General features: G+C 44.5%; 1 protein-coding gene across 3 annotated transcripts in view; it reads left to right on the forward strand.

The window, feature by feature from the left end:
* The window catches only part of STXBP5L (syntaxin binding protein 5L), a 195,895-nt gene that overhangs the window by 159,860 nt on the left and 12,388 nt on the right, over nucleotides 1–23,647 (forward strand). For 2 of the 3 annotated variants that reach the window (XM_044287379.1, XM_044287380.1), the window contains exons 19-20: nucleotides 6,998–7,063; nucleotides 20,297–20,347. In XM_044287379.1, coding sequence (XP_044143314.1) covers nucleotides 6,998–7,063; nucleotides 20,297–20,347 — 117 coding nt within the window. The remainder of the gene's footprint in view (nucleotides 1–6,997; nucleotides 7,064–20,296; nucleotides 20,348–23,647) is intronic. The other variant, XM_044287383.1, reaches the window with a different exon arrangement.

The following is a 23,647-nucleotide window of genomic DNA, read 5'->3' on the forward strand; positions in this document are numbered from 1 at the left end:
TACAGATAGTGCTACCGCCCTGTCTCTCCCTTTAGGTACAGATAGTGCTACCTCCCTGTCTATACCTGTAGGTGCAGATAGTGCTACCGCCCTGTCTATCCCTGTAGGTACAGATAGTGCTACCTCCCTGTCTCTCCCTGTAGGTACAGATAGTGCTTACTCCCTGTCTCTCCCTGTAGGTACAGATAGTGCTTCCTCCCTGTCTCTCCCTGTAGGTACAGATAGTACTACCTCCCTGTCTCTCCCTGTAGGTACAGATAGTGCTACCTACTTGTCTCTCCCTGTAGGTACAGATAGTGCTTCCTCCCTGTCTCTCCCTGTAGGTACAGATAGTGCTTCCTCCCTGTCTATCCCTGTAGGTACAGATAGTGCTTCCTCCCTGTCTCTCCCTGTAGGTACAGATAGTGCTTCCTCCCTGTCTCTCCCTGTAGGTACAGATAGTGCTACCTCCCTGTCTCTCCCTGTAGGTACAGATAGTGCTTCCTCTCTGTCTCTCCCTGTAGGTACAGATAGTGCTTCCTCCCTGTCTCTCCCTGTAGGTACAGATAGTGCTTCCTCCCTGTCTCTCCCTGTAGGTACAGATAGTGCTTCCTCCCTGTAGGTACAGATAGTGCTTCCTCCCTGTAGGTACAGATAGTGCTTCCTCACTGTCTCTCCCTGTAGGTACAGATAGTGCTTCCTCACTGTCTCTCCCTCGAGGTACAGATAGTGCTTCCTCACTGTCTCTCCCTCGAGGTACAGATAGTGCTTCCTCCCTGTCTCTCCCTGTAGGTACAGATAGTGCTTCCTCACTGTCTCTCCCTGTAGGTACAGATAGTGCTTCCTCCCTGTCTCTCCCTGTAGGTACAGATAGTGCTTCCTCTCTGTCTCTCCCTGTAGGTACAGATAGTGCTTCCTCACTGTCTCTCCCTGTAGGTACAGATAGTGCTTCCTCACTGTCTCTCCTGTAGGTACAGATAGTGCTTCCTCCCTGTCTCTCCCTGTAGGTACAGATAGTGCTTCCTCACTGTCTCTCCCTGTAGGTACAGATAGTGCTTCCTCCCTGTCTCTCCCTGTAGGTACAGATAGTGCTTCCTCACTGTCTCTCCCTGTAGGTACAGATAGTGCTTCCTCACTGTCTCTCCCTGTAGGTACAGATAGTGCTTCCTCCCTGTCTCTCCCTGTAGGTACAGATAGTGCTTCCTCACTGTCTCTCCCTGTAGGTACAGATAGTGCTTCCTCACTGTCTCTCCCTGTAGGTACAGATAGTGCTTCCTCCCTGTCTCTCCCTGTAGGTACAGATAGTGCTTCCTCCCTGTCTCTCCCTGTAGGTACAGATAGTGCTTCCTCACTGTCTCTCCCTGTAGGTACAGATAGTGCTTCCTCCCTGTCTCTCCCTGTAGGTACAGATAGTGCTTCCTCACTGTCTCTCCCTGTAGGTACAGATAGTGCTTCCTCCCTGTCTCTCCCTGTAGGTAAACGGATGGAAATGCTCCAAACCCAGACACTGTAGCGTGTCTATAACCGGGGGAACAATTCCTTGGCTAGTATTGTCAGTTGCGTATCATTTTGGTGCATTTTTTGAAGTGATTTGTGTATATATATTTTTTTTCATCTGCACATTGTATCATTTTGTGTAAGATGTCCTTGTGGTGCATGCGGTCCGCACCGGCATCCTCCATTGTACGTATTTTTTGCGGGTGATAGCCGTTATCTGCGGACCGCTTACGGAGGAATTGTTCCCCCGGTTATAGACACGCTACAGTGTCTCGGTTAGGAGCATTTCCACCCGTTTACGTCACTTTTTTCTGTGAGTTTTTTCCAGATAGTACTACCTCCCTGTCTCTCCCTGTAGGTACAGATAGTGCTACCTCCCTGTATATCCCTGTAGGTACAGATAGTGCTACCTCCCTGTCTATCCCTGTAGGTACAGTTAGTGCTACCGCCCTGTCTATTCCTCTAGGTACAGATAGTACTACCTCCCTGTCTCTCCCTGTAGGTACAGATAGTACTGCCTTCCTGTCTCTCCCTGTAGGTACAGATAGTGCTACCTCCCTGTATATCCCTGTAGGTACAGATAGTGCTACCTCCCTGTCTCTCCCTGTAGGTACAGATAGTACTATCTCCCTGTCTATTCCTGTAGGTACAGATAGTACTACCTCCCTGTCTATCCCTGTAGGTACAGATAGTACTACCTCCCTGTCTTTCCCTGTAGGTACAGATAGTGCTACCTCCCTGTCTCTCCCTGTAGGTACAGATGGTGCTACCTCCCTGTCTCTCCCTGTAGGTACAGATAGTGCTACCTCCTTGTCTCTCCCTGTAGGTACAGATAGTACTACCTCCCTGTCTTTCCCTGTAGGTACAGAGAGTGCTCCCTCCCTGTATATCCCTGTAGGTACAGATAGTACTGCCTTCCTGTCTCTCCCTGTAGGTACAGATAGTACTACCCCCTGTCTATACCTGTAGGTACAGATAGTGCTTCCTCCCTGTCTATCCCTGTAGGTACAGATAGTGCTACCGCCCTGTCTATCCCTGTAGGTACAGATAGTGCTACCTCCCTGTCTCTCCCTGTAGGTACATATAGTGCTACCTCCCTGTCTCTCCCTGTAGTTACATATATTACTTCCTCCCTGTCTCTCCCTGAAGGTACAGATAGTGCTACCGCCCTGTCTATCCCTGTAGGTACAGATAGTGCTACCTCCCTGTCTATCCCTGTAGGTACAGATAGTACTACCTCCCTGTCTTTCCCTGTAGGTACAGATAGTGCTCCCTCCCTGTATATCCCTGTAGGTACAGATAGTACTGCCTTCCTGCCTCTCCCTGTAGGTACAGATAGTACTACCCCCCTGTCTATACCTGTAGGTACAGATAGTGCTACCGCCCTGTATATCCCTGTAGGTACAGATAGTGCTACCTCCCTGTCTATCCCTGTAGGTACAGATAGTGCTTCCTCCCTGTCTCTCCCTGTAGGTACAGATAGTGCTACCTCCCTGTCTCTCCCTGTAGGTACAGATAGTGCTACCTCCCTGTCTCTCCCTGTAGGTACAGATAGTGCTCCCTCCCTGTCTCTCCCTGTAGGTACAGATAGTGCTCCCTCCCTGTCTCTCCCTGTAGGTACAGATAGTGCTACCTCCCTGTCTCTCCCTGTAGGTACAGATAGTGCTACCTCCCTGTCTCTCCCTGTAGGTACAGATAGTGCTACCTCCCTGTCTCTCCCTGTAGGTACAGATAGTGCTACCTCCCTGTCTCTCCCTGTAGGTACAGATAGTGCTACCGCCCTGTCTCTCCCTGTAGGTACAGATAGTGCTTCCTCCCTGTCTCTCCCTGTAGGTACAGATAGTACTACCTCCCTGTCTCTCCCTGTAGGTACAGATAGTGCTACCTACTTGTCTATCCCTGTAGGTACAGATAGTGCTTCCTCCCTGTCTCTCCCTGTAGGTACAGATAGTGCTTTCTCCCTGTCTATCCCTGTAGGTACAGATAGTGCTTCCTCCCTGTCTCTCCCTGTAGGTACAGATAGTGCTTCCTCCCTGTCTCTCCCTGTAGGTACAGATAGTGCTACCTCCCTGTCTCTCCCTGTAGGTACAGATAGTGCTACCGCCCTGTCTCTCCCTGTAGGTACAGATAGTGCTACCTCCCTGTCTCTCCCTGTAGGTACAGATAGTGCTTACTCCCTGTCTCTCCCTGTAGGTACAGATAGTGCTTCCTCCCTGTCTCTCCCTGTAGGTACAGATAGTACTACCTCCCTGTCTCTCCCTGTAGGTACAGATAGTGCTACCTCCCTGTCTCTCCCTGTAGGTACAGATAGTGCTTACTCCCTGTCTCTCCCTGTAGGTACAGATAGTGCTTCCTCCCTGTCTCTCCCTGTAGGTACAGATAGTACTACCTCCCTGTCTCTCCCTGTAGGTACAGATAGTGCTTCCTCACTGTCTCTCCCTGTAGGTACAGATAGTGCTTCCTCCCTGTCTCTCCCTGTAGGTACAGATAGTGCTTCCTCACTGTCTCTCCCTGTAGGTACAGATAGTGCTTCCTCACTGTCTCTCCCTGTAGGTACAGATAGTGCTTCCTCACTGTCTCTCCCTGTAGGTACAGATAGTGCTTCCTCCCTGTCTCTCCCTGTAGGTACAGATAGTGCTTCCTCCCTGTCTCTCCCTGTAGGTACAGATAGCGCTTCCTCCCTGTCTCTCCCTGTAGGTACAGATAGTGCTTCCTCACTGTCTCTCCCTGTAGGTACAGATAGTGCTTTTTCCCTGTCTCTCCCTGTAGGTACAGATAGTGCTTCCTCCCTGTCTCTCCCTGTAGGTACAGATAGTGCTTCCTCCCTGTCTATCCCTGTAGGTACAGATAGTGCTACCTCCCTGTCTCTCCCTGTAGGCACAGATAGTGCTACCTCCCTGTCTCTCCCTGTAGGTACAGATAGTGCTTCCTCACTGTCTCTCCCTGTAGGTACAGATAGTGCTTCCTCACTGTCTCTCCCTGTAGGTACAGATAGTGCTTCCTCCCTGTCTCTCCCTGTAGGTACAGATAGTGCTTCCTCCCTGTCTCTCCCTGTAGGTACAGATAGCGCTTCCTCCCTGTCTCTCCCTGTAGGTACAGATAGTGCTTCCTCACTGTCTCTCCCTGTAGGTACAGATAGTGCTTCCTCCCTGTCTCTCCCTGTAGGTACAGATAGTGCTTCCTCCCTGTCTCTCCCTGTAGGTACAGATAGCGCTTCCTCCCTGTCTCTCCCTGTAGGTACAGATAGTGCTTCCTCACTGTCTCTCCCTGTAGGTACAGATAGTGCTTCCTCCCTGTCTATCCCTGTAGGTACAGATAGTGCTTCCTCCCTGTCTCTCCCTGTAGGTACAGATAGTGCTTCCTCACTGTCTCTCCCTGTAGGTACAGATAGTGCTTCCTCCCTGTCTCTCCCTGTAGGTAAACGGATGGAAATGCTCCAAACCCAGACACTGTAGCGTGTCTATAACCGGGGGAACAATTCCTTGGCTAGTATTGTCAGTTGCGTATCATTTTGGTGCATTTTTTGAAGTGATTTGTGTATATATATTTTTTTTCATCTGCACATTGTATCATTTTGTGTAAGATGTCCTTGTGGTGCATGCGGTCCGCACCGGCATCCTCCATTGTACGTATTTTTTGCGGGTGATAGTCGTTATCTGCGGACCGCTTACGGAGGAATTGTTCCCCCGGTTATAGACACGCTACAGTGTCTCGGTTAGGAGCATTTCCACCCGTTTACGTCACTTTTTTCTGTGAGTTTTTTCCAGATAGTACTACCTCCCTGTCTCTCCCTGTAGGTACAGATAGTGCTACCTCCCTGTATATCCCTGTAGGTACAGATAGTGCTACCTCCCTGTCTATCCCTGTAGGTACAGATAGTGCTACCGCCCTGTCTATTCCTCTAGGTTCAGATAGTACTACCTCCCTGTCTCTCCCTGTAGGTACAGATAGTACTGCCTTCCTGTCTCTCCCTGTAGGTACAGATAGTGCTACCTCCCTGTATATCCCTGTAGGTACAGATAGTGCTACCTCCTGTCTCTCCCTGTAGGTACAGATAGTACTACCTCCCTGTCTATTCCTGTAGGTACAGATAGTACTACCTCCCTGTCTATCCCTGTAGGTACAGATAGTACTACCTCCCTGTCTTTCCCTTTAGGTACAGATAGTGCTACCTCCCTGTCTCTCCCTGTAGGTACAGATGGTGCTACCTCCCTGTCTCTCCCTGTAGGTACAGATAGTGCTACCTCCTTGTCTTTCCCTGTAGGTACAGAGAGTGCTCCCTCCCTGTATATCCCTGTAGGTACAGATAGTACTACCTCCCTGTCTATCCCTGTAGGTACAGATAGTACTACCTCCCTGTCTTTCCCTGTAGGTACAGATAGTGCTACCTCCCTGTCTCTCCCTGTAGGTACAGATGGTGCTACCTCCCTTTCTCTCCCTGTAGGTACAGATGGTGCTACCTCCCTGTCTATCCCTGTAGGTACAGATAGTGCTACCTCCCTGTCTATGCCTGTAGGTACAGATAGGTACTACCTCCCTGTCTATCCCTGTAAGTACAGATAGTACTACCTTCCTGTCTATACCTGTAGGTACAGATAGTGCTACCTCCCTGTCTATCCCTGTAGGTACAGATAGTACTGCCTCCCTGTCTCTCCCTGTAGGTACAGATAGTGCTTCCTCCCTGTCTCTCCCTGTAGGTACAGATATTACTGCCTACCTGTCTTTTTCTATAAGTTATTGAGGTACAAAGTGGTACCTCAAGTTACAATATTAATTGGTTCCAGGACGACCATTGTATGTTGAAACCATTGTAATTTGAGTAATCGGTTCCAAAGCCCCTAAATGTCATCCAAGATAAGAGAAAATGAAGATCTAAGAAAAATAAGCAGATAACTAAGAACTTTAATACAAGTCCTTACATATACAGTCAGGTATAGCTGCTAATTCCCCAGAGAAGTGACCTTGATTGGTTGGATCTGCGTCTGGGACATTGTATGTTGAGTCTGGTTTCGACTTGCGATGGATCAGAAAAGACCACTGTATGCTGCAAATATTGTATCCTGAGGGTTCACTGTACATGTAGTACTTCTCCTGTGACAGTGATCCACGTGGTACGGTTTCACGTGTAGCCTTTTTGTACATTCACGGCTTGTTTTGGGTTATGTTGTGGAGACATGCGTTTTCTTTTTGCATAGACAAGCAGTGCAGGTTGAGTCCCTATGTAGTCATTAGATTGATAGATGAGCCCCATTTCACACCACAGCCACTGTGCTGCACTATGGACGTCTGTAGCTTCCTTCAGGGTCATATATTCCGGCAGCAGAGATCCTGCACCCGCTGCCAGCCACCAAGCCTGACCCGCTCCTCGGCTTTATTTCCTGGGAGCTGGGAATGAGTTGTGATTTGCACGAGGGCAGGGAGGTGAATGATGAGAGCTCTCAGTGCTGGAGGGTCCTCGGGGGGGCTCTTCACACCTCTGGTTCTTGTTGTTATCATAGTAATGCGAATGTTTTCCTTGTAGGTCTGACAGAACTCACAGACAGCCCCGTGTCCCTGGAGCTGGATCGCTGCAAGTCTCCCACCTCAGGTACCAGGATAGGCTCCTTCCAGTTCTGTCGGGTCTGAGCTGCCATATCCACCAAGCAGCTTCATCGCTGCCTCCAGCCGCAGTCTGTGCAAGCACCTCACACATGAATACACATCATGTATAAGGATATGAGATCCCTGTGTGTGGATGTTATGGAGGATATTATGATGTGTGTGGATATTATGGAGGATAATATGATGTGTGGATATTATGGAGGATAATATGATGTGTGGATATTATGGAGGATATTATGATGTGTGGATATTATGATGTGTGGATATTATGATGTGTGTGGATGATGTGAGTGGATATTATGGAGGATAATATGATGTGTGGATATTATGGAGGATAATATGATGTGTGGATATTATGGAGGATATTATGATGTGAGGATAATATGATGTGTGGATATTATGGAGGATATTATGATGTGTGGATATTATGGAGGATATAATGATGTGTGGATATTATGGAGCATATTATGATGTGTGTGGATGTTATGGAGGATATTATGATGTGTGTGGATATTATGGAGGATAATATTATGTGTGGATATTATGGAGGATAATATGATGTGTGGATATTATGATGTGTGTGGATATTATGGAGGATAATATGATGTGTGGATATTATGGAGCATATTATGATGTGTGGATATTATGGAGGATAATATGATGTGTGGATATTATGGAGGATAATATGATGTGTGGATATTATGGAGGATAATATGATGTGTGGATATTATGGAGGATATTATGATGTGTGGATAATATGATGTGTGGATATTATGGAGGATAATATGATGTGTGGATATTATGGAGGATATTATGATGTGTGGATATTATGGAGGATATTATGATGTGAGGATAATATGATGTGTGGATATTATGGAGGATAATATGATGTGTGGATATTATGGAGCATATTATGATGTGTGTGGATGTTATGGAGGATATTATGATGTGTGTGGATATTATGATGTGTGGATATATGGAGGATAATGATGTGGGATATTATGGAGGATAATATGATGTGTGGATATTATGGAGGATATAATATGATGTGTGGATATATGGAGGCTAATGATGTGTGGATATTGATGTGTGGATATTATGGAGGATAATATGATGTGTGGATATTATGGAGCATATTATGATGTGTGGATATTATGGAGGATAATATGATGTGAGGATAATATGATGTGTGGATATTATGGAGGATAATATGATGTGTGGATATTATGGAGGATATTATGATGTGAGGATAATATGATGTGTGGATATTATGGAGGATAATATGATGTGTGGATATTATGGAGGATAATATGATGTGTGGATATTATGATGTGTGTGGATATTATGGAGGATAATATGATGTGTGGATATTATGGAGCATATTATGATGTGTGGATATTATGGAGGATAATATGATGTGTGGATATTATGGAGGATAATATGATGTGTGGATATTATGGAGGATAATATGATGTGTGGATATTATGGAGGATATTATGATGTGTGGATAATATGATGTGTGGATATTATGGAGGATAATATGATGTGTGGATATTATGGAGGATATTATGATGTGTGGATATTATGGAGTATATTATGATGTGAGGATAATATGATGTGTGGATATTATGGAGGATAATATGATGTGTGGATATTATGGAGCATATTATGATGTGGTGGATGTTATGGAGGATATTATGATGTGTGTGGATATTATGGAGGATAATATGATGTGTGGATATATGGAGGATAATATGATGTGTGGATATTATGGAGGATAATATGATGTGTGGATATTATGGAGGATATAATGATGTGTGGATATTATGATGTGTGTGGATATTATGGAGGATAATATGATGTGTGGATATTATGGAGCATATTATGATTGTGTGGATATTCTGGAGGATAATATGATGTGAGGATAATATGATGTGTGGATATTATGGAGGATAATATGATGTGTGGATATTATGGAGGTATTATGATGTGAGGATAATATGATGTGTGGATATTTGGAGATAATATGATGTGTGGATATTATGGAGGATAATATGATGTGTGGATATAATATGATGTGTGGATATTATGATGTGTGTGGATATTATGGAGGATCATATGATGTGTGGATATATGGAGCATATTATGATGTGTGGATATTATGGAGGATAATATGATGTGTGGATATTATGGAGGATAATATGATGTGTGGATATTATGGAGGATAATATGATGTGTGGATATTATGGAGGATATTATGATGTGTGGATAATATGATGTGTGGATATTATGGAGGATAATATGATGTGTGGATATTATGGAGGATAATATGATGTGTGGATATTATGGAGGATATTATGATGTGTGGATAATATGATGTGTGGATATTATGGAGGATAATATGATGTGTGGATATTATGGAGGATAATATGATGTGTGGATATTATGGAGGATATTATGATGTGTGGATATTATGGAGTATATTATGATGTGAGGATAATATGATGTGTGGATATTATGGAGGATAATATGATGTGTGGATATTATGGAGCATATTATGATGTGTGTGGATGTTATGGAGGATATTATGATGTGTGTGGATATTATGGAGGATAATATGATGTGTGGATATTATGGAGGATAATATGATGTGTGGATATTATGGAGGATAATATGATGTGTGGATATTATGGAGGATATAATGATGTGTGGATATTATGATGTGTGTGGATATTATGGAGGATAATATGATGTGTGGATATTATGGAGCATATTATGATGTGTGGATATTATGGAGGATAATATGATGTGAGGATAATATGATGTGTGGATATTATGGAGGATAATATGATGTGTGGATATTATGGAGGATATTATGATGTGAGGATAATATGATGTGTGGATATTATGGAGGATAATATGATGTGTGGATATTATGGAGGATAATATGATGTGTGGATATTATGATGTGTGTGGATATTATGGAGGATAATATGATGTGTGGATATTATGGAGCATATTATGATGTGTGGATATTATGGAGGATAATATGATGTGTGGATATTATGGAGGATAATATGATGTGGATATTATGGAGGATAATATGATGTGTGGATATTATGGAGGATATTATGATGTGTGGATAATATGATGTGTGGATATTATGGAGGATAATATGATGTGTGGATATTATGGAGGATATTATGATGTGTGGATATTATGGAGGATATTATGATGTGAGGATAATATGATGTGTGGATATTATGGAGGATAATATGATGTGTGGATATTATGGAGCATATTATGATGTGTGTGGATGTTATGGAGGATATTATGATGTGTGTGGATATTATGGAGGATAATATGATGTGTGGATATTATGGAGGATAATATGATGTGTGGATATTATGGAGGATAATATGATGTGTGGATATTATGGAGGATATAATGATGTGTGGATATTATGATGTGTGTGGATATTATGGAGGATAATATGATGTGTGGATATTATGGAGCATATTATGATGTGTGGATATTATGGAGGATAATATGATGTGAGGATAATATGATGTGTGGATATTATGGAGGATAATATGATGTGTGGATATTATGGAGGATATTATGATGTGAGGATAATATGATGTGTGGATATTATGGAGGATAATATGATGTGTGGATATTATGGAGGATATTATGATGTGTGTATATTATGGAGGATATAATGATGTGTGGATATTATGGAGCATATTATGATGTGTGGATATTATGGAGGATATTATGATGTGTGGATATTAGGATGTGTGGATATTATGGAGGATATTATGGAGGATATTATGATGTGTGGATATTATGGAGGATAATATGATGTGTGGATATTATGGAGGATATTATGATGTGTGGATATTATGGAGGATAATATGATGTGTGGATATTATGGAGGATATTATGATGTGTGGATATTATGGAGGATATAATGATGTGTGGATATTATGGAGCATATTATGATGTGTGGATATTATGGAGGATATTATGATGTGTGGATATTAGGATGTGTGGATATTATGGAGGATATAATGATGTGTGGATATTATGGAGGATATTATGATGTGTGGATATTATGGAGGATAATATGATGTGTGGATATTATGGAGGATATAATGATGTGTGGATATTATGATGTGTGTGGATATTATGGAGGATAATATGATGTGTGGATATTATGGAGCATATTATGATGTGTGGATATTATGGAGGATAATATGATGTGTGGATATTATGGAGGATAATATGATGTGTGGATATTATGGAGGATATTATGATGTGAGGATAATATGATGTGTGGATATTATGGAGGATAATATGATGTGTGGATATTATGGAGCATATTATGATGTGTGTGGATGTTATGGAGGATATTATGATGTGTGTGGATATTATGGAGGATAATATGATGTGTGGATATTATGGAGGATAATATGATGTGTGGATATTATGGAGGATAATATGATGTGTGGATATTATGGAGGATATAATGATGTGTGGATATTATGATGTGTGTGGATATTATGGAGGATAATATGATGTGTGGATATTATGGAGCATATTATGATGTGTGGATATTATGGAGGATAATATGATGTGAGGATAATATGATGTGTGGATATTATGGAGGATAATATGATGTGTGGATATTATGGAGGATATTATGATGTGAGGATAATATGATGTGTGGATATTATGGAGGATAATATGATGTGTGGATATTATGGAGGATATTATGATGTGTGTATATTATGGAGGATATAATGATGTGTGGATATTATGGAGCATATTATGATGTGTGGATATTATGGAGGATATTATGATGTGTGGATATTAGGATGTGTGGATATTATGGAGGATATTATGATGTGTGGATATTATGGAGGATAATATGATGTGTGGATATTATGGAGGATATTATGATGTGTGGATATTATGGAGGATAATATGATGTGTGGATATTATGGAGGATATTATGATGTGTGTATATTATGGAGGATATAATGATGTGTGGATATTATGGAGCATATTATGATGTGTGGATATTATGGAGGATATTATGATGTGTGGATATTAGGATGTGTGGATATTATGGAGGATATAATGATGTGTGGATATTATGGAGGATATTATGATGTGTGGATATTATGGAGGATAATATGATGTGTGGATATTATGGAGGATAATATGATGTGTGCATGTTATGGAGGATATAATGATTTGTGGATATTATGAAGGATAATATGATGTGTGCATGTTATGGAGGATATAATGATGCATGGATATTATGGAGGATATAATGATGTGTGGATATTATGGAGGATATAATGATTTGTGGATATTATGGAGGATATAATGATGTGTGGATATTATGGAGGATATAATGATGTATGGATATTATGGAGGATATAATGATGTGTGGATATTATGGAGGATATAATGATGTATGGATATTATGGAGGATATAATGATTTGTGGATGTTATGGAGGATTCTATGATGTGTGTATATTATGGAGGATAATATGATGTGTGTGGATGTAACAGGAGACATACCGTATTTCTACACTTGTTATATTGCTCTCATGCCTTATTATATATTAGCGGAGTTGGGATGTCCCATCATTCTAGGTAAAGTTATACGGTACATGGGTGATTTTTATCTTTTCTCGTTCTCTCTGATTTGTTCTGTGTGGCCAGCATCTGGAAGCCATGCTGGATCCTGCCCCTCACCGCCTGCACTTCATGTACTTACCCGTCTCTGATGTTCATGGATTTATCACCAATGTTAGGGTACAGCGGAGGCTCAGGCAGGTTTATACGGTATTTACATGTGTATTGTGGCCAGAATATCCACTTATACCTCATGGTCACCAGTTTTGCGGGATGTAGTCTAGCCTTGTGATACTGGGGCAGAATGTCAGTTCTATGTGGGTGCACTTATAGGGTGCTGGGCATCTGATGTAATAGTATGGGTGCACAGACTGAGGAAGGTCACAGCATTTATGACAGGGCGTATCCTTCATCAGTGCAGGGGCTTTCAAAGATCAGCCTAAAAACCTGGTCTCTGATAAATAACCCTCTCCATATGCAATTATAGATTATAATACTAAGCTGCATGGGGATTCAGTTTATTGATGACTGTCATTGCTGGGTCCTGCATTGTGTCCTACTTACCGTACTATAAAGACGCACATTTACCTGTGTAGTGTCTGCCATGAAGACGTATCCGTTCTGTGCACACACTGAATAAGCAGGCAATGCTGGGAGAGGTCAGCTCTTTATACGGCAGAATAGTGAGTGCAGCTCTGGAGTATAATACAGGATGTGACTCAGGATCAGTACAGGATAAGTAATGTATGTACACAGTGACTGCACCAGCAGAATAGTGAGTGCAGCTCTGGAGTATAATACAGGATGTAACTCAGGATCAGTACAGGATAAGTAATATATGTACTTAGTGACTGCACCAGCAGAATAGTGAGTGCAGCTCTGGAGTATAATACAGGATGTAACTCAGGATCAGTACAGGATAAGTAATGTATGTACACAGTGACTGCACCAGCAGAATAGTGAGTGCAGCTCTGGAGTATAATACAGGATGTAACTCAGGATCAGTACAGGATAAGTAATGTATGTACACAGTTTCTCCACCAGTAGAATAGTGAGTGCAGCTCTGGAGTATAATACAGGATGTAACTCAGGATCAGTACAGGATAAGTAATGTATGTACACAGTGACTGCACCAGCAGAATAGTGAGTGCAGCTCTGGAGGATAATACAGGATGTAACTCAGGATCAGTGCAGGATAAGTAATGTATGTACACAGTGACTGCACCAGCAGAATAGTGAGTGCAGCTCTGGAGTATAATACAGGATGTAACTCAGGATCAGTACAGGATAAGTAATGTATGTACACAGTGACTGCACCAGCAGAATAGTGAGTGCAGCTCTGGAGAATAATACAGGATGTAACTCAGGATCAGTACAGGATAAGTAATATATGTACACAGTGACTGCACCAGCAGAATAGTGAGTGCAGCTCTGGAGTATAATACAGGATGTAACTCTGGATCAGTACAGGATAAGTCATGTAATGTATGTACACAGTGAGTGCACCAGAAGAATAGTGAGCACAGCTCTGGAGTATAATACAGGATGTAACTCTGGATCAGTACAGGATAAGTCATGTAATGTATGTACACAGTGACTGCACCAGCAGAATAGTGAGTGCAGCTCTGGAGTATAATACAGGATGTAACTCAGGACAAGTACAGGATAAGTAATGTATGTACACAGTGACTGCACCAGCAGAATAGTGAGTGCAGCTCTGGAGTATAATACAGGATGTAACTCAGGATCAGTACAGGATAAGTAATATATGTACACAGTGACTGCACCAGCAGAATAGTGAGTGCAGCTCTGCAGTATAATACAGGATGTAACTCAGGATCAGTACAGGATAAGTAATATATGTACACAGTGACTGCACCAGCAGAATAGTGAGTGCAGCTCTGGAGTATAATACAGGATGTAACTCAGGATCAGTACAGGATAAGTAATGTATGTACACAGTGACTGCACCAGCAGAATAGTGAGTGCAGCTCTGGAGTGTAATACAGGATGTAATAAAGGATCAGTACAGGATAAGTAATGTATGTACACAGTGACTGCACCAGCAGAATAGTGAGTGCAGCTCTGCAGTATAATACAGGATGTAACTCAGGATCAGTACAGGATAAGTAATGTATGTACACAGTGACTGCACCAGCAGAATAGTGAGTGCAGCTCTGGAGGATAATACAGGATGTAACTCAGGATCAGTACAGGATAAGTCATGTATGTGCACAGTGACTGCACCAGCAGAATAGTGAGTGCAGCTCTGGAGTATAATACAGGATGATGTGATGTACAGTATGTTCTGTTTATCTGTATGATGGTGACATAACTTCTGTACACAGGGGAGGGTGTCTTGTGTCCTCCGCCCGCCCCTGGGTGATTTTTTGTTCTACTTTTCACCTCTTCCAGTGATGCCGCCGTCAGTCTGTGACACTGGAAAGTACTTGTCAGGGTCGATCTCCAAGAACATGAAGAGATGATGCTGGTCTTTGACATAAGGGAAGTGAGAGACAGGAGTCGCAGGTGGCACATTTCAGTCCTGCCCGGTGAGCTGCGATATGACAGCTCCGTCTCCAGGGCTCATCGAGCCTTGTTCACAACAGCGCAGTAATGTGGAAGAGGGTCAGATACTGGAAGATCAATCGGCGGCTGATGGGGGGGTGAGAGCAGCAATTACTGACATCCGGAGTCCTACATGGCGTGTTCCTGAGAGATCAGTGACAGGCAGAGATGTGAACTGGATATCTACCCGGCGGCGGCACACAGGAGAGCAGTCCGTCTTAAAGGGGCTACACCGGCATCTATGGTCGCAGGGTTATTATAGGAGACATAGGGTGACGTTACGGGGGTGTGCGGCCCGTGTACTTTCTGAGTGCGTGTAAGCTCCATATACTACACGTATACCCTGTGGTCGCTCTGTGGGTTTATCTTGCCCGCCGTGTTACTAATTCGGACCGTGCAGTGGATGAGGTTTCCTTTTCTGGCTGTGGATGATGACAATGATGGGGGTGTTGAGCTTGGTCATTATGGTTTCCATTTGCATAGGTTTTTTTTCTTCCTTGTAGGTGACACTGAAGGAGGCCACGAATGCTCAGTCTGAATGAAAGCCTGTGTCCTGTTCAGCGTTGTACCCAGCACAGCGCCACCCTCATCCACACAGCTGTGCCTGGTACTGCAGGTCAGCCCCATTCCAATAGGTGTGCTGTATTGGCCTGCCAGGGAAGGGGCTGCCATAGTTTCTTGATAGTTGGGGGAAGGGGAGTCGGACCACCAAACTTGTTAACAACTAGAAATCCTATTCTTAACATGAACTGGTTTTCCAGTGCGACCCTCTGATTTTATTTGGTTTATTCCGATCTTCTGTTACTCTTGTCACATCCAGAGCTGCATCACTATTTCTCAGGCGGCACCACCTCACATTTCCTAGCATCACCTGCTTGTTCAGTGTCTGCGTCCCCTTCATGCTCAGGATCTCTGGGGTCCCAGCGGTCGGACCTCCACTTAATATATCGAGATAGCCTATCCAGTCATCTGCTCACTGCTCCTGCTTATTTTATGCAACAGGTATGGAAAGGTGGGCCCCATCCCCCTCTCATGGGTGGTGTGACCCATGGTACTGACTCCGACCTGAGGGGTAATGCAGTGAGAGAGGGGCGCGCTGGGCTCCACCGTTGAGAGATGGCAGTGGTGTTTGCTACGAAGTAAGTTTATTAGACTCCCCCAGGGCGACTGCAGGGGCCGAGGCTGGAGGCACACAGGGCCAGACTGCTTGTAGAATGGTGTGCACCTCTGTATGGGCAGGTAGGTGGACTGCTACAGGAACCGCACTGACAAGGTCTACTGACCCTTAGAGTAAGAATGGACAAACTCTTTAGGGAGAACCCGGCTGCCAGGAGGAGGAGTTCATGGAGAAGTCCACTTACTGGCCACAGAGATGAGTGTCCCTCAGGGGTGTTAACCTCAGCAGCTGCTCCCACTAGGGTCTACATCCAGGACTCTATGCCGTCCTAGCTCAGGACCCTTAGTGAGGAAGGCAACGTGAGTCTTCGGACTGTACAAATTACTTGAGGGCACATCAGGGAGTGTCTTCAGCATCCAAACAGTCTAATGAGTCGTGCGGTGTCCATTGTCCTGTAACAGCGGGTGCTAGGTATCTCATAGCTGGGGTGTAGACGGCAGGCAGATATAACCACCCACCCCCGACCCTCCCGCTGTCTGACAGTAATTGAGGAAATATACATAAATGGACGACAGCATATTAAACACTCAATCATGAAGCAGCGCCATATTATGACTGTGGAGCGCGAAGGCATCAGTCCTGCACTATATCAGGGTGGTCTCCACCATCGGAGGATTAGCACATACGACATACCACCTCCCGTGTGCGTCGTCCGTCCCCCTCCCCCCCGATGAAGTGCTTGGCCTTTAAATGTCACCTTAATGGAAATAGCCATTTTCAGTCATAATTAATATTATTACTCTCCGGGCGCCGAGCCTCAAGTGCTGACCATTAATTTCCATCCTCTCGGTCAGGCCACTTGTAGGTCGGCTAATGAGCTCCCCGTGTCACTAATGTAAACAGAGCGCGCTCGGAGTCATTAGGAGCCCCCACTACGCCCCGCAGTCGTCATTAGCCGCGTTATGACAGCTATTTATTAACGCAATTAAAATGTATTTCCTTCTATTGATTTACCTTCCAAAATGCTCCTGTGCTATCGAGTTCCCAGAAACGCGTCTGGTTAATTGACTGCCGAATCATACCGTATCCGGACGATTCAATGTGAAAAAAAATATAAAAAAATATTGAGGAGGGGGCAACGACGGCTGCAGCAGATGTAACAGTAATGAGTGCAGAAGGTCGGGGCGCTAAATGCTAAATAACAGATGAAAGGAAATGCTGGGAATCTGCTAAGGTAGATAATGAGGGAGAAGAGCGGCGGGTGCAGAAGACGGGAGCGCGTATGACCGGCGGAAAAGACGGGAATGTGTTTATCATATCTGCACTGAACGTCACCACTCCTCTGATGGGCATCTGGGTCGGAAACACTATATATGAACCTATAGCGAGGCCTCCAGCACTCGGTGCGTATCTAATGAATGTGTTCTCTCTGCTCCCAGACCAGGAGGATACATATAGGAGAAGGGTCCCATACTTAGAGTATAGCCCCATAGCCACCACTTACCCACCATCCAAAGCTGACCAACCCTTTAGCTTCTGATTCCTTGAAAAGGTAGGCATGGCTCCTGGACTAGGTCCTGGTAATACTATACAACCTCCGCTGGGCTCTCCCTTCTCCATAGATCCATTGGGCACTTGTTCCCCGGTAGATGTCTGCACTGAGGATGGCGATGAGGTGCCCAAGCACACACATAATGTGGTCATGCCCCTGTCGGATCAGTAAGAGGTCTGGACATGGGGAATAATACTGAACAGAGTGTTTACAGGCAATGTGCAGAGAGTATTCAAAGCCTACAGTGGAAGCTTTGTTTGACCTTGAACCTCACTGACAAGGTGACACTCAGACGTTGTCCTCGTCCTTCACCGCAGAACCTCCACCATATTGCCATAGAGAAGAGCCTTGCTCTTCCTTCTTCCTATAAACCTTAATGATCCATTGTCGTCACATCTCTGTAAATCTGTCCAAGCCAAGTCTTGGCAAGACGATATCATGGCCTCAAGAAAGACCGTTGGGGATCCTTAAAGGGGTTTTTCCCATCTTGTTAAATCAGCCAGAGCTGCAGTTACAGCAGAATTCACTTCCTGGTTTTCTGCAGCTAAGGCTGGGCGGGCTTAGGCAGTTTGAGTGAAGGTCGGCCACGCCCCCTTATGACATCACACTGAGAACTCAGTCCTTGCGTGCTCGTTCATGTGAAGAGTCTGAGTCATCAGTCTGGCAGCCTGCAGTGTCTGTGAGGCCCCTCCCCTGCTGGGGAATCATCAGAGAGCCATGTGAAGTGAGCTCAGTCTACAGTAACACGTGGCTGTTCTGCACAGTTTTACACATAAAATCTCAGTCTGATCTGTTACAAACCCATTCTGTGCATCAAAAACTATAATTCCATATTATACATTAGCTCAAAAGCTTGACCATCCCCCACCCACCAGCACCGATGCAGATTTGTTTCCACTATGTATCTTTATAGATGCATATACAGCTCAGCTACATGTGTCTTCTCCAGTCCCCTAACATCCCTTTGGCTGAATGGCTTCCTATACAGCCCTGCTACATCTTTATTCTACTCCCCCACTAGCACTGTGTCTGAAAAGCTTCATATACAGCTCTGCTACATCTGTCTGTTTATCTCGTCAACCAGCATTGATGCTGACCCGCCAGATATACAGCTCTGCTACATCTGTCTATTCCCTCCCCCATTAGAACTGTGTCTGAACAGCAGCGTATTCAGCTCTGCTACATCCATCAGCCCCCCCATATGCCCCCAACAGCCCCCCATATGCCTCAAACAGCCCCCATATGCCTCCATCAGCCCCCCAAGTGCCTCCATCAGCCCCCCAAGTGCCTCCATCAGCCCCCCAAGTGCCTCCATCAGCCCCCATTGTGCCTCCATCAGCCCCCATTGTGCCTCCATAAGCCCCCCCAAGTGCCTCCATCAACCCCCCCAAGTGCTTCTATCAGCCCCCAATTCGGTGGAATTGGTGGTGCATGTAGAAATAATACTCACCCACCGCTATGTCCTCCGACGCTGTCTCTTCACTGCATGAAGTGTTCGGGCGGCCGCGCATGCGCAGAGCTATATTGGCCGCGGCTCAAAAGAATATGGATCCGCGCATGCGCGGCTGGCTGGTGACGTGCGCGCACACAGTGTCAGTAAGGAGGCCGCATCACGAGAGATAAGAATGCGCAGGCGCGGCCCATGGATGCGTCCGGCGAGCGGTGGCCGTATCCATGGGCAGCTTGCATAAACAATGTATTTTGAAAATTATATTTCATAGAGATGAGTGCGATTTTTTTAATAAGATATATTTAGAAAATAGTTTATTGGGGGATAAATAATTTCATTAAATAGGATTATGAAGATGGGAGTACCCCTTTAATTATTGCCAAGATCAGTTACACGGAGGAGCCACCAGGAGATTCCATCTGTCAGCTGAGAAGTGTCTTACATTACTGTGTGTATTATCTGTAGACGAGAGGGTCTCCTCCTGGAGCTCATGTACAACACCAAAAGCATGGTGTGCTCCTTCACCCCCCCCAACTTCCCGTCCTTTGTACCACGGATGGCCGTTGTTGCTGTTGGACCACTTGTGATGCCTGCGGAGAGGGTAGCCCTGTGCAGGTCCATACCATTCATGGAGAATATGGTCAACCTGAGCAAGGTCCCCCCTCACCACAAGCTCCACGGGCCCACCTCGTAATCCAAGTACCCCACTGAGTATAAGAGACTAGATGTTCATCTAATGTCTTCTGTCCAGTGGGAGCCATCTTGTTGGTTCTGGTTGCCCCTCTCTGTCGTGACCCTTTCTCCCACATATTGTCATTTTTTTTCTAAGCTTTGCTTTGGCATTTAATAACGACCTTTCTCCTTTTTCTGTTTTTTCAGTTAAAGGATCGAGAAAGTTAAGTCTGCCAACAGATCTTAAGACTGATCTTGGTACGGTAGGCGAAAGCCAGCAGTTTTTTAAAGCTTCCTCACTCTCATTTGGCAAACCAACCAGTCCCATGAGATCTCAAGGTCTTCCTTCCAATGCTTGGCTTGGCCGAGGCTTCTCTCTTCTGTCCATGCAGTCCTCCTGTTGGCAGCATCTTCAGCATTTCCGCTTGTGTATAACACCCATTTTCCTGTGCCCGCATTCTGTAAATCATTTCCGAGCAGACACACATTGGGAGAAACCAGTCCGATGCCCACATGCTCATTACCATTCCAGTAAATGCTCTTCACCGACTAATCCTGTAACCCCCACGTGATGCCATAGTGGTGCTTTATATATACGGGATCCACTGCTCTGTGAATGCTTGACCTTGTTTCATTCTCTATGTGATGTGAAGGTCCTCCTCTCCTGAGTGATGGTCTCCATCAGATTCAGCAAGATGATGGCTCAGGAGAGGACAGAGTTTGACTAGAGATCATCTATCAGAAGGTTTCTGTGGCTTCAAAAGTTTTAGAGGAAACCAATTTTATAAGAGTTTTCTGCCATAATGTCCAAATTACACTTCTCAACGGGTCACTGAAGTGACTGCCACTGCTCCTCTAGCTTCAGTGCTAGTCGTATCCCAAGAATAGCAGCACCTATTAGCGGGTTTATGATGGAATATCACATTATAATATAAAATATTCATCAACCCTGAGTCATAGGGATGTGCAGGATTCATCAGGTCCAAAGATCCAGCCTTAGTAGATGTAGTCCACGTGCACCAGCCATGATCTCTAGTGCCTGACTGTATTCTGCCAGACTCTAGTCATCATGATGTATGTGGAACACATTTGAAGGTCTTCTTGGTAAGAAAAATGGTGCAATTCTTGGACGGTTGGACAGGGCCTTGTTTGTGGAGGCGTTGAGTGACCATCTTCTGCCCTGTTAACCCTGCCTTGAACTGGAAATACACAGAGGTTGTTGGGTGAGTCGAGAGTCTATAACACTTGGCCGTTACATCCACTTGGAGGCACTACCCTGCCACCTTTTTGTGTGTAGGATTGAGACATGGAGGATCTTAGAGGGCAGCAGATGTTGATATGAAGGCTGCAGACTGATGGAGCTTTCATGTGAGAAACCCATCTGGTCCCATAATACTCCATTCCTCCAAATGAGCCCCTGAAACTGTGACTGGCAGCCATCTGCTCTGTACATCCATGACCACATGAGTGACCACCAAAGCATGTGTGGCTGAGCGTGACCACAAATGTGACTGTGAGCTCCAGTGCTAGTGTGACTGAGAGAGACCACTCAAGTGACTGTTACTGAACATGACCACCACCGTGTATGTGAATGAGCGTGACCATCAATGTGTGTCTGAGTGTGACCACCAGCTAGAGTGTGACCACAAACGTGACCAAGAGTGACCTCCAATGCTAATGTGATTGAGAGAGATTATGACTGTGACCACCAACGCGTGGGACTGAGCGTGACAAACGTGAGTGTGACTAAGAGTGATCACCAACATGAGTGTGACCGAGCTTACAATGTGAGTGTAATTGAGGGTGACCACTCAAGTGTTTGTGACTGAGCGTGACCGCCAACGCAAACCAAGGTCTATATTCAGGAGATAATTCTGGGGGGCGTGCGTGTAACTGTCAGGACAGACACTGCGTTCTTACCTCTGCTGTACGGTTGGGATAAACCAGAGTAGACGGGCGAAGGCTGCAGCACATTCATCAGAATGGAAGGATGCGTGAGTGGTTCAGCTCTCTGGACACATTGAGGACTTTCCTCTTACAACTCCTCAGGGCAGCCGTTCTTCGCACCAGTATGTGCGCCAATAATAAATCACACACGTGGACATGCAACAGCGGATACATACATGATGATGGCAGCTGTTACCATGTATATAACTGCTGCCATGACCATGTAATGTAACCACTGCCATGACCATGTAATGTAACCGCTGCCATGACCATGTATGTGACATACATGGTCACAGCAGAGGTTACATACATGGTCACAGCAGCGGTTACATACAGTACAGACCAAAAGTTTGGACACACCTTCTCATTCAAAGAGTTTTCTTTATTTTCATGACTATGATCATTGTAGATTCGCACTGAAGGCATCAAAAACTATGAATTAACACATGTGGAATTATATACATAACAAAAAAGTGTGAAACAACTGAAAATATGTCATATTCTAGGTTCTTCAAAGTAGCCACCTTTTGCTTTGATTACTGCTTTGCACACTCTTGGCATTCTCTTGATGAGCTTCAAGAGGTAGTCACCTGAAATGGTCTTCCAACAGTCTTGAAGGAGTTCCCAGAGATGCTCAGCACTTGTTGGCCCTTTTGCCTTCACTCTGCGGTCCAGCTCACCCCAAACCATCTGGATTGGGTTCAGGTCCGGTGACTGTGGAGGCCAGGTCATCTGGCGCAGCACCCCATCACTCTCCTTCATGGTCAAATAGCCCTTACTTTCAAAGTTTTCCCAATTTTTCGGACTGACTGACCTTCATTTCTTAAAGTAATGGTGGCCACTCGTTTTTCTTTACTTAGCTGCTTTTTTCTTGCCATAATACAAATTCTAACAGTCTATTCAGTAGGACTATCAGCTGTGTATCCACCTGACTTCTCCACAACGCAACTGATGGTCCCAACCCCATTTATAAGGCAAGAAATCCCACTTATTACACCTGACAGGGCACACCTGTGAAGTGAAGACCATTTCAGGTGACTACCTCTTGAAGCTCATCAAGAGAATGCCAAGAGTGTGCAAAGCAGTAATCAAAGCAAAAGGTGGCTACTTTGAAGAACCTAGAATATGACAGATTTTCAGTTGTTTCACACTTTTTTGTTATGTATATAATTCCACATGTGATAATTCATAGTTTTGATGCCTTCAGTGTGAATCTACAATTGTCATAGTCATGAAAATAAAGAAAACTCTTTGAATGAGAAGCTGTGTCCAAACTTTTGGTCTGTACTGTACATGATCACGGCAGCGGATACATACATGGTCACAGCAGCGGTTACATGATCACAGCAGCGGTTACATATATGGTCACAGAAGCGGTTACATACATGATCACAACAGCGGTTACATACATGGTCACGGCAGCGGTTACATGATCACAGCAGCGGTTACATACATGGTCACGGCAGTGGTTACATACATGATCACGGCAGCGGATACATACATGGTCACAGCAGCAGTTACATATATGGTCACAGAAGCGGTTACATACATGATCACAGCAGCGGTTACATACATGGTCACGGCAGCGGTTACATGATCACAGCAGCGGTT

This window comes from Bufo gargarizans, chromosome 3 (genome assembly GCF_014858855.1).
Source record: "Bufo gargarizans isolate SCDJY-AF-19 chromosome 3, ASM1485885v1, whole genome shotgun sequence".
Lineage (NCBI taxonomy): Eukaryota > Metazoa > Chordata > Amphibia > Anura > Bufonidae > Bufo > Bufo gargarizans.